Raw genomic sequence first — 12,415 nt, forward strand, 5'->3', positions numbered from 1 at the left:
CTGGGAATAAACAGGCAATAAACAGCAATAAATCAATCATGAGGAAATCCCGTGAATGATTTGTCGCTATTTATTGCCTGTTTATTCCCAGGATAATTGCTTTTTAATTGCAATGTGTGTGAAAATCTTAATCGTGATCACGCAGTTTTCACGGGATGATCACTGTTTAAAGCCTCGATTTTCCTCGTGTGATAAAATCGTTTGACAGTGAATTAGAAGTGCTGATACTACCACTACTAAATGTAATAACACACCCTAGCAGACAATTTGACATTAATCCAAGTCACATAGGTACATTTGCATGCATGCCAATATAGACCCACCACTGCTTTCATAACTTTTCTAACCTTCATGAAATTATTTTTCCCCACCCCAAAAGGCTGCTGAATCTGTAGAAAAGGGAAAAGTCCTCTCACTAAAACTAATTCATTACTATTTTGCCAACTCCGAAAATTACTGATTGTACAGCATCAGGGAAACTAAACAACAATATTTCATTTGAACAAACATGGAAACCTGAGGATTATTGAAGCTTTGAATCATTAAACATAATATTTCCAACTTCTGCACAGCTTCCCAAACATTGTAAAGCCCACTCCCAACTATTTATACCCTCTTCAAGCTCTTCCACAAACTAATTTCCTGTCATACCAGTTCAAGATCTTCAAAATTATGGGACAATTCAGTGAAACTGAGAAGAGTTTTCTCTACTGTGATACACAAGTCTTTGGAAAACCCTCTCTGTCTGCTTAGCTCTTCGTTTACTAAGGCATTAGACAAACAGTTTCCTTCAAAGTTCTTTGGCTCCATCTTTTGATTTGTTTTGTCTACTATGCTATGCCAACTAAAGCACTGCCTGCCCCAAAAATAAACTTAGCACTGCTCCTACTCCAATTTAGGTTGATATCAAACACAAAAACATTGGAAGTTAGAAAATTCAAAAAAAATCAATGTTAAGAACAGCTAATACTTAACAAGCTTCAAACTAGCTGGTAAATGATTATGTTTCAAATAATCTTTATAGTTGCCTGGAAATTTTGCCAGAAATCAGGGGGGTAATAAATTTAATAGTAGTGAAAGCCAGTGTTGTGCAGTGGTCAGTATTAGCTGTGAAACCTAATGTGACCTTGTGCTAGTCATTCTTTCTCAGCTTGGCCTAAATCTTCAGGGTTGCCATAAGGACAAAAGTGTGGAAGAAGAGGCATGTGCATAGCTGCGAGTTCACTGGAAGAAAGTCAGGATAGAAACACAACAAATAAATATCAATAGAGAAATATAATTTAGGACATATACTGATGTTTGTAATCATTTACCTGAGAATCCAGTGCACTGAATTCAACATAATTTACTCTTGAGTTACAAGATTCCAAAAACTCTTCATGTATTCCTAAGCTTCCTGTGCTTTAATAGCAACAGCAATAGCAAGTACATTTCTATACCACTTATCAGTGCACTTAAGCACTCCCTAAGCGGTTTACAAAGTGTAAGCTAACTGCCCCCAACAATCTGGTTACTCATTTTAGCAACCTCGGAAGAATGCAAGCCTGAGTCAAGCTTGAGCCCTTTTGCTGGTACAGTATTGAACTTGCAACCGTATGGCTTTGAGTGAGTAGCTGCAGTACAGGCATTTAACCACTGTGCCACAGTTTCTTATCCTTAAGAAGAACTCTCCACTCAGCCAATGACCGCCAAGAGGTCTTCTAATAGATTGGCAATTCATTAAAAACAAGAAGCAGAAAGCCAGATAGTTTTTGAAATGGAAGGCTTTAAACAGCAGGTTACCCCAAAGATCTCTATTGGAAGCTTTTAAACTTGTTCAGAAAAATCTGGAGTTAGGTGTAGAGATATAAAATTTCTGGAAAATTCAGTTATGCGGGGGGAGGGGGACTAAAACATTCTGTATTAGTACCGTTTACGGATTGGAAGCTACTTTGTTATTTTAGCAATACATATTATGTATAAATTGGTTTGGCATAAATTATGATGTTTAGGGGACAGGAGACACCCAGTTATCATCCAGCTGGGACTGTGCTGTCATCTTCCTCCTAGATCTCCACCAAGAATTGGTGATCTGAGATGATGATATGTTCTCTGTGCTCCCAGCTGCAGAACCACAAGTGTGGTGTGCCTGGATATACCTCATTCTTCCCCAGCCAGTAATTGGCAATAGGATGCACTCTGGCACCAAATAGATCAGTTGCATGTTTGCACAATGATGTGTAAAGGTTTTGGCAGATTCCCACTTAGTACAGCACTCCAGGAAATTAATCATATTCTCAAATCCTAGGGAGCTGTTTTTATTTTAATTCCCCAGGATTTGAGAATATGGTTAGTTCCTGGAGTGCTGTACTAAGTGGTGATCTGGAGGGGAGGAAATCTATTGTGCGTTTTCCTGCTAGAGCCACCCATGTACTTCACCACCTCAATAACCATGAGAGTGTAGCAAGCTATACTTTTGCATTAACAAGTCTCTAGATTTCAGAGATTTCTATTTCAAAAACCAAAATCCTGCATTACTAAAACAAGTAAACTATTTTTCACTGGACTGAATAACTCTCCATTTATTTCATTCATGAACAAAATAATGAAAAATACCATAAGTTTTTTTCTTATTGCCCACGTTTACAAGAGTTTATGTGCATTTTTATAATTTTTCATGCATCTACACACAAAGAAAAATATTGTGTAAGAAAGTCCCAAAATTTGTAAAATCTTAAAGACATTTGACTTTTTTTCCTGATGGGACATCTCAACATGCCTTGTTGAAAGACAAAATTTAAGAATCTTCTTTACATCTAAGGAAAAAACATACACAGTACACATACACAAAAGTATTCACTGTTTAGGAAAATATTTATGCATTTGACCACAATGAAAAAATAAGTCTTTGCCTGGTAACTCAATCAAAAGAAGCAGAAACTGGGGAGCATCTAATGGAATCCACAGAAGAAACAAGGGACACATCTGGCCAGCGTGTACTGTGTCTGCAGTGATTCTACCACCTTTCCAGTGAGTATAGTCCAAGCAACTCCTCCTCAGTTTCCACACGAATATACACATTGATGACTTTCAAAGAAGCCAGGAAACCTTCCAGTTTGCAATTGTCTATGGGCACTTCTGATGCTAAGATGCCAAAATGTCTCAATCTCTTATGTAAAAAGGAGTGGACTTTTAAACATGGTTGATTTTATGTGAAAAGGCAATGACTACACTGTAATTCAAAGCAAGAACGACTGAGACATACTTATTTAATATGCTAGTAAGTTAAATATTTTAAAGACAAAAAATATTTCAGAACTATTTAGAAGCAACTGTTAGGAGCACTCTCCATGCAGCATTACTGTAAAACAAACTACAGTACTCAAAATAAGCTGCAAGAACATGTGGCCTGAAAATTAAAAAGTAAATTGTCAAACTGCCAAATTACATAAAACCAATACCATTAGACATTTACTTTGCACTATTTTTGGTCCCTTGGGCTCAAACTAGATGTTACACAGCATTCTAAGATTCTGTCCTGCGTGGTATTTTGTTTGTTTTAATCCAAAACAGCATGCCCTTCCCCTTCCTGAGTGAAGCAGGCAAGAAGCTGCTTAACCCTTTCCTTTCATATTCTTTTCCAGCTAATAATCATCCTTTCACCAAACTGCTTTTTTAATCCATGGGAGTGAAAGACAAATAAGCTGTTTTTCTTCCCTGTAGATGGAAAAGCAGCTGCAAAAGGATGACTGCACTGAAGCAAAGCCAGCACTGTATAGGGCAGTGATGGTGAACCTTTTAGAGACTGAATGCCCAAACTTAAATGTGATCAGGCAACAGGTGTTACCTGGTGCTGGGGGTGGGACCTTCGCCTCCCGGGTCCAGCTGAAGGGTGGGAGGGGGAGGAAAGAGGAACAGGCATGAACCCGTTCCCCTTCTTCCCCTCTGTCTGCTTAGACATTCAGCTTCCCTCCAGAGAGGCAGTTGAGGGCCCAGGAGGGCAGTGAGAAGAAGAGGAACATGTGGCGTGCCCTTTCCTCTTCCTCCCATCCATCTGCCCATCTCCAAGTGCCATTGGTTCGCCACCACGTGTATAGGGTTTGAGTGTGGCAGACCAAATCTCCAATCAGCCATGGAAATAGCAATAGCAGCTTCATTTATATACTGCTTCATACCACAATAAACAGTCTGTAAGTGGTTTACAGCTGTATGCAAATTGCCCCAACAAGCTGGGTACTCATTTTAGCAACCTTGGAAGGATGCCAGGCTGAGTCGACTTTGAGCCCCTGGCTGTGATTAAATTCACAACCTTGTGGTTTGTGAGTGAGTGGCTGCAGCAGAGGCATTTAACCACTGCACCACCAGGAAAACCCACTCAGTGACCTTAGGTAAGTCAAATTCTCTCAGTCTGAACAAATCTTGACAGGAAAGATAGGTTCGCCATAAGTTAGAAATGATTTGAAGGCACACAACAACAAAGAACAGAAGGTTTATGCATAGAGTTGCTATTCCTAGCTGTCCAGTATTGCATCAGATCTATAGCCAAGGCCACCTAGTGCCCATCTGTACAATCATTCAGACTGGATTCCAACTTTTCTTTTAGGATCACAACTGTCCAGCCCCTCTAGAGCCAGAAATGCAAAATGGGCAGGCACTACTGTACCTAACAATTTTATAGAGAACAAGCCACTTCTCATTTGTAGGGGGTTGTGTTTTGTTTTGTTTTTATTTTTGCCAATGAGTGAAATTATTCACATTTAGGAAAGGATCATTAGCCATGTAAACATAAATAATGGAACAGCATAAGCATTCAATACAGAAGTGATTTCATAATTAATTTTGAAATCTAGCTTTCATTAACTCTGTATTCAGTAACTTTCTCTGAAGATGCCAGCCCCAGATGTCAGCGAAATGTCAGAAATAAACTCTTCTAGAACATGGCCACATAGCCCGAAAAACCCACAAAAAACTATGGATGCTGGCCATGAAAGCCTTCGCCTTCACTTTCAGTAACTACTTGGCTGGAGTAGATGTCTTCAGCAAGAAGAGTAAAGGAATTCTCCTACCAGAGGTGTCTGGGACTCTGTGGCCTGCAGGCTACCTACTCTCCTTTCAGGGCAGGGATGAGGAACTTTTGGCACTCCAAAAGTTTTAGACTTCAATTGCCAGAGGCCCACAATAGCATCACCAACAATAAGGGAGATGTAGTCCAAAAAACCTGGACAACCAGATTCCCTGCCTCTACTTTAATGGCAGTATACCTCTGAACATCAGATGCTGGGGAAAATGGGGAAAGGCTGTTGCCTTTTTGTCCAGTCTGTAGGAGTTAAAGATGTATCTGGCTGGTCACTGCTGGAATCAGGGAGCTGAATTAAGTGGACTCTTAGCTTGAATGTTCCTAGACTTTTCACAAATCCTCAGGAATCTTGAAAAAAAGATTAAGGTTGTGAAGGAAGCCTGTATTGTTGTTTTACAGAAAGATGTAGAGCTTGCTAATATTTTTAAGACTAAAAGTCCCAGAATTCCTTAACCAGCATAGTCACTGATTGGGGATTCTGGCTCTTGTTGACTCTACTTTTTGGCTCACAATATGCATGACTCATTTTCATTGCTAAATTTTTCATCTGAACTTTTTAATAATAATAATAATAATAATAATAATAATAATAATAAGTTTTATTTATATTGTCCCGCCTCTCCCGACGGATCGAAGCAGGATTAAAGTCAAATTATGCAATCAACAATAATGCTAGTACCACTTATTTAAAATCTTAATATAAAACCATATACTATCTAAAAACAATTAATACAATATAAAATCTCATTACAACCTGAGGTAGACTCCTGATTGGGAGGTAGCATATATCTGGGGTCTATAAAAGATCAGGGGGTATGCTTGAACGGCTTTTTGAAGGCATCCAAGGTAGAAATGAGTCAGAGCTCTTCCAGAAGATTATTCCAAAGAGCCAAGAATGCTCTTTGGTGAGTAGATGTTAACCTCACCTTGGGATGCTCAAGTAAGTTCTTCCCAGATATTCAGAGATTGTGGGACGGATTATGTTGGGAAAGGCGTTCCCTCAAGTAACTCGGGTCCAGGCCATGTAGGGCTTTAAAGGTAATCACCAACACTTTGTATTGGGCCTGGAAGCTAATTGGCAGCCAGTGTAAAGATTTTAGCGCAGGTGTTATGTGATCTGACCTTGAGGTTCCAGTGACCACTCTGGCTTCTGCATTTTAAACTAGTTGGAGCTTCCGAACTTGGTACAAAGGTAGCCCCATGTAGAGCGCATTACAGAAATCTAAACGAGAGGTTACCAGTGCGTGTACTACAGTTTCAAGGTCCTTTCGGTCCAGACAGGGGCGCAGTTGGTGTATCAGCCGAAGCTGGTACCAAGCACTCCTGGCCATCGCATCTACTTGAGATGATAACTGTAGGGATGAGTCCAGGAGTACTCCCAAACTGCGAACTTTGTCCTTTAGGGGAAGTGCGACCCCGTCCAGGACTGGATGGCAAATTTCCCTGCCTGGACTTGGGGTGCCTATCACGAGTACCTCTGTTTTCTCTGGATTCAACCTGAGTTTGTTTTCCCTCATCCAGCCCATTTACTTCAACTTTGCCAGGTGCCCTTGTGAACTCTGACACGAATTTTGAACACCACCTATGCTATCATTCCTTTTGGATTGAGGGGAGGGGGGCAAGATCAGACTGCACTCTACCTTTTTCAAACTAGTAAATATTTCTAACTAGCATTTCCTCTTACTAATCTTACATCGCACAATATACAGATCATATTGGTATTTATGAAATGTATGAAAGTCACTTTATGTATTTAAAAATTGCATTCCATTTAGTCTGACTGATGTTTGATCTAGGGATTTTTTTGCAAAAGGAGACTGGGTTATATCAGGTAAAATTATCAATACGGGCCTCAATGAGAAAGCTGCAACTTGTCAACTCAATTACTTGTTACAAGAGGGTCTATAAACCAGTGGTTCCCAACCTTCCTAATGCTGCGACCCTTTAATACAATTCTTCATGTTGCGGTGACCCAAACCCATGAAATTATTTTCGTTCCTACTTCGTAACTGTAATTAAATAGATGTTTTTCAATGGTCTTAGGCGACCCCCATGAAAGGGTCATTCGACCACCAAAGGGGTCCCGACCCACAGGTTGGAAACCACTGCTATAAACTAACATGTAAGAAAGCAACCTGGCAGCCTAGCAAAATGAAATAATGTACAGGACTTTCTATTTCAACCCCCAAAGTTTCCTCTTATCTCCAACTTGGCAGATGAGGGACAATAAAACAGGTAACATAAAATGGAAACAGCATACTGACAGACAAAACTCTATTGGTTGTTCAATAGAAGACAAAACCATAAGCAAAATGGACTTTGTTTTTCAGATCAAGAAGATGGATCATGGAGAGAAGAGATTCAGCCATCAAGTGTGACACTCTGACTGATGGCATAGCCAAATATGTTAGAAATCCTGTACTAAATATGGAATCGGTACCTGCCAACAGAACAGGCAAGTCAGACGATGGGTGTGAAATGGAAATCTTTCCTTTTGTTCTAAATAGATTCTAACAAATTCTTTTATGTCTATAAAGCACAGATTTATCAGTTAGATAACAGGTGAGTGATCAATAGTGCTGAAGGTTCAGAAACTGAACAGAACGAAAAGGGAACAGCAAGCTGCTTGGATTCTGGTCATGCAGAAGTGCAGAGTTAAAATTATTAGAAGGAAAGTTTGGTATGGGAACTATCACTTGGAGGAAGAGGTCTCTCATAGCAGCCAGTCTCCCAAAGTCCTTGAAGAAAGGGAAACCAGAATTCCTGCATCTAATGTAGGAATACAGTTATTTTTCCAGTGCTACAGTGTTGCCAAGATATCCAAAGGAACTACTGTAATTCAGAAGCAAAGAGATCAGGGAGGTAGCAAAAGTGCCAACAGTTTATATCCAACATGCACAGAGGAAGAACTAGAAACCATCCAAATAGCTGCCAATTTTACTGTTCTTAATAGTCATCCACAACTACAATGTTGCATTAAAAATCTCTCTACACTGGAAGGCAGAAAAGTGTTATTCTTCAACGAATTACATGCAGATATACTGCAGATTAGGTTTGCCCTGAGCCATATTTAGTTACATTCTTTTTATTAAAAACAGCACTCCCTGTAAGTTCAACTACTGTGCTGTAAACATAAAACAAGTCTCCCGCCATGCTTCAAAAAAAGATTTTAATTCCAAGACCTTTAACAATGAGGATGTGTTTTAGTTCCAGGAATTGTGTGTGAGTTTAAGCAGTGCAAGGCAGCCTCTCTGTAGGTGGCCCGTCTCTTACATTAACTACCTTAAACAAATGACATTTTAAAGCCAAACACACATACTAGACTAAAAAAAATCCACAAGGTGGTCATGGCTGCAGGGGAGGTCTACCACCAACAGAGAGCAGGAAGTATTTTTAAAAAGTACATTTATACTATATGCATTAAGGAGGCAAGATATGTGTATGAGATATGTGGCTGAATGTTTTAGATGTATAAAACTGCCCTAAATAAATGGGGATGACCAGGAAATACTTGCTATCACTCTCTTCCTTCTTGAAAAAAAAGAAGAAAAGTACATACAGGAAGCTGAGTAGAATGTTGAGAATAATATATTTCGGATTATAAAAGGGTCATTATCTCCACAATTTCCACCAAAAAGACTATTACCATGGATCTTAGACATAAAATCATAATAAAGTTCAGTTGTCTCTTTCTGTTTCATTGCTTTTATCATTGCTCTAATTGTTTCATGAAATTGTGTGGTTCTACATTTAGTTACTACAATTTTGTAGAGTTTATGCCAATAAATGGCTTATTAATCTTATCTATATACTGTAATCTTATCTAAATAATCGATTTTCACAAGATTAATTCCACAGCTGTCATTTCCATCCTAGCAAATGTACAGATGAAATATTTTAAAATTTGCAGTTGTTTCAAGTATTCAACCTAAACAACATTAGAAATTCTTCCATGTTATTATAAGACTCTTTTGTGGGGAATAGCCACCAGCTTTTAATCAGAAAATAGAGACCACTCCCTTCTGCCTGGAAATAAATCTGCAAGTAAGGAGGTGCCTTACCAGGGTCTTATTAAATAAAACATTTAGTTAACATTCACACCTAACTTGCCACATCTGTTTATAATTCTACTATTAATTAATACAAAGTACTTACTTCAAACCAGATGTTCTTATTTCAAAAAATGTGACCCAGGATTGCGTTAATTAGTGGGCATGACCCTGCTTTTTCAAAAGAAGCTTGATACCAAGGAGCTGTACCTGATGACAACATGCATCTCGCATTATTATTATTATTATTATTATTATTATTATTATTATTATTTTATTATTATACTTTATTTATATAGCGCTGTAGATTTACACAGCGCTGTACATACAGACAATAAATTTGATAAAAATGAAACCTGTCAATGGTGTACATTCTACAAAATACACATAAGACAATAGATACCGTTTACACTCAACTATAAGTCAAGAAATTTATGCCCAAATATCGACTCTAAAATTGTTACCATGGCTTGAGATCGACTGGAGGACAGTTAACAAAACAACAAATAATAATGTTCATAAAGCTCCTTTAAAAAGTAGCCCTGATGTCCCACTCTCCGTGCCTCGGCAGCACTTGCTGAAAGAGCTGTGAGGCACCAGTGTTAGTGTGCATGGAGTGATTCCCTTCACAATCCTATCTCCAAACTTTTCTTTCTACTCTTTGCATTTCCCCATTTTCCCTCCGTTTGCAAACTGATCTCCAAACGTTGCCTCTTCTTTGCATTTGCCCATTTTCCCTCCATTTGCAAGCTGATCTCCGAACCTTGCCACTTCTTTGTATTTCAGACCGCTTGCAAGCTCATCTCTAAACCTTTGCTTCTCTTCCTCTTCCTCCTCCTTGTGTTTCCTCTGAAAACCAAGCTTCTCCCCCCCCCCTCCACTTCCACTTTGAAGCCAACCTTAAAATCTGTCTCCTAAATTCTGCCCTCGACTTATCCACGGGGCATATCAAAATCCAAGATTTTGATCCTAAAACCTTCCCTCTACTTATACATGAGGTTGACTTGTACACGAGTATATATGGTAGTAATAAAAGATAGGATTAGATAAAATAAGGAGGCAACAGATTGAGAATATCAGAGATCAAATAAAATGAGAATAGGGGAATGGATTTCTAGTATTTATTGTGGTAAGAATATGTTATGGAATAGGAGCTAACAGAGTAATAGACTGGCAGAACAGCAGCTGGTTTCAGGTTAAACAGCCTATGCCACTACTGAACTGGCTGCTATGACTAAGTATGTTTCTGGAAAGCCTATCTGACACCATTCTTTCAAAACAGAGTTCTGCTATTAATACAGAAGCCAGGAAGAGTAACAAATGTTATTTTATGTTTACCCTGAGAAAATATAAAGTTAAATGGATGTAGTTGCTGTTTAAACGTAAAACACCAGGAACACATTTCATGATTTAAGACACAAGCTGCAAAATACTTTAACATGGATAGAATTTGTCCTGCACCTGTCCAGGACTAAATACATATGAATATTCATTCTGTAAATGTGGGAAAGTCAGTAGCTTTCATAAGACAGGCCTAGACAACTGCTTAACAAAGACAGAAGATTGTCACCACCCACCTATTCCTTGTTGTTAAATCATGTTTATCAATTACATTGAGCATGAATAGCACATGGTAACTTGGTTACTATTATTGTAATAACAAAAACAAAACAAAGCATCTTTAGCTTCTGTTGCTTCAATACCTAAAAGCCAACGTCTGAAAAATATAAACAGTGGTACCAAATACAGGAAATTGCAGAAAGAACTTTATATGATATTTTAATGCAAAGATAAACCAAATGACCATTCATATCAAAAGTATCTCAATAAAACTATTTCCCTACCTTTTCTGTATTAATCTAATATCAACTCATAGGGCAAGATTCTCATATCCATTAAATCCTACTTTTTCTGACTGGAGGCTACACTGGGTGTTGGGTGACTGCATGCCATGTGGAGGAATCTCCAGAGCTACAGTCACCATACCCCATCTTCTAACATTTGAATTTATTCTATTTAAGTATATTCCAATTTTATTAAATGTACTATATTGTTGCTTTATCTCAAACATTTTGCCCACCAATTTTCAAAGTCACTTTGATTTATTCAATTTGACTAAATTTATTTTAAAATTGTGTTCTCTTAAAAAGCACCCTCTGTGCCTTCCATTTCTTTTTTCACTTATTTTTTAAGAGTGCCCTCTTGTCATGCTGCAGGAAGGAGTGACAATAACAGCATACTTAAGACTGTCATAGAGGCTTCTGAGATTGGCTGCTGGAGTACCTCCTAGCACTGGTCTCCCACACTCAGAGAGCACCCAGAAAAGCCCCTGAGTCCAGGTGTCCCTGTGGAAGTAGGCAGCAACAATACTTGTCATTGTTGGAGGAGACTGCAGTGACTGGCAGGGTGGGACAGGAGTGGAGGTCGTAAGGATGGCAAAATAATTGGCATCAGAAATGACAGGGCAAGGTGAAACCAATGTGTGTGGTAAATTCAGGGAGCACACCAAACATGTGCCCTCAGGATGTGCAGCCCTGCCATAAGGCAACAGAGTAAAATACACTGATAAATTCCAGTCTAGCCATTTCAAAACTTCAAAAATCTTTTAATAATACAGTAATAGCAGCAGCAGCAATGAAGCTGTTTTGTTCAAAGGTAGTATTTTTCAGGTCAAAAAACATTGAATCTTAGGGGATCTCTCCTGAGAACTTTCTTAGACAGAGCTACTTTTTATTTCTGTGCATGTAAAAAAAAGAAAGAAATTAAAGACTTACTCGTGCACTCTGTTATCGCCATAGAGATCACTTAATCCAAAGCTTACATAGTGCCAATGCTCAGGAACATTTTGGGTAGGACTCCCTAAGTTTCTATACATACTGACGTAGTCCAGAGGATCTGGTCCACCTAACCTATTAAGAAAAAGGGAAAAAAGACAAGAGTAGGTTACTACTCAATGTTGAGAAAAGAAGCATTCACCAATACTCCACTCATCATTAAAAATCACAAAATATTAGGGAACAGCAAATAAGAACTTTGCCCTCTGCCATTTCAACTACATTGTTGTTGCTATAAACGTTGCAGTTCTGCACTAGTTAACATTAACAACTCATGTATTCTTTTGTTTTACTGTTTGAACAAAATGAAAAAGAAAAAGAGGTAAGCCTACAAGAATGCTGGCAGTGTTTGATTTATGAGACAAATGGTATCTGTTCACAATACAAATGCAAGTCTGTATATGAGAAGTGGGCTTTTTCAAATATTAGGGATGAGAAAATCAGAAAGCCTTACTAAAAGCTTGTACTACACATTT

General features: G+C 38.5%; 2 protein-coding genes across 3 annotated transcripts in view; one reads left to right on the plus strand and one right to left on the minus strand.

Moving 5' to 3' along the window:
- The window catches only part of ACTR1A (actin related protein 1A), a 515,484-nt gene that overhangs the window by 452,267 nt on the left and 50,802 nt on the right, over positions 1-12,415 (plus strand). The gene's annotated exons all lie outside the window — the stretch shown is intronic.
- The window catches only part of SUFU (SUFU negative regulator of hedgehog signaling), an 88,439-nt gene that overhangs the window by 64,273 nt on the left and 11,751 nt on the right, over positions 1-12,415 (minus strand). For both annotated transcript variants that reach the window (XM_042457636.1, XM_042457635.1), the window contains exon 2: positions 11,880-12,014. In XM_042457636.1, coding sequence (XP_042313570.1) covers positions 11,880-12,014 — 135 coding nt within the window. The remainder of the gene's footprint in view (positions 1-11,879; positions 12,015-12,415) is intronic.

The sequence above is a fragment of the Sceloporus undulatus genome, chromosome 3 (assembly GCF_019175285.1).
Source record: "Sceloporus undulatus isolate JIND9_A2432 ecotype Alabama chromosome 3, SceUnd_v1.1, whole genome shotgun sequence".
Lineage (NCBI taxonomy): Eukaryota > Metazoa > Chordata > Lepidosauria > Squamata > Phrynosomatidae > Sceloporus > Sceloporus undulatus.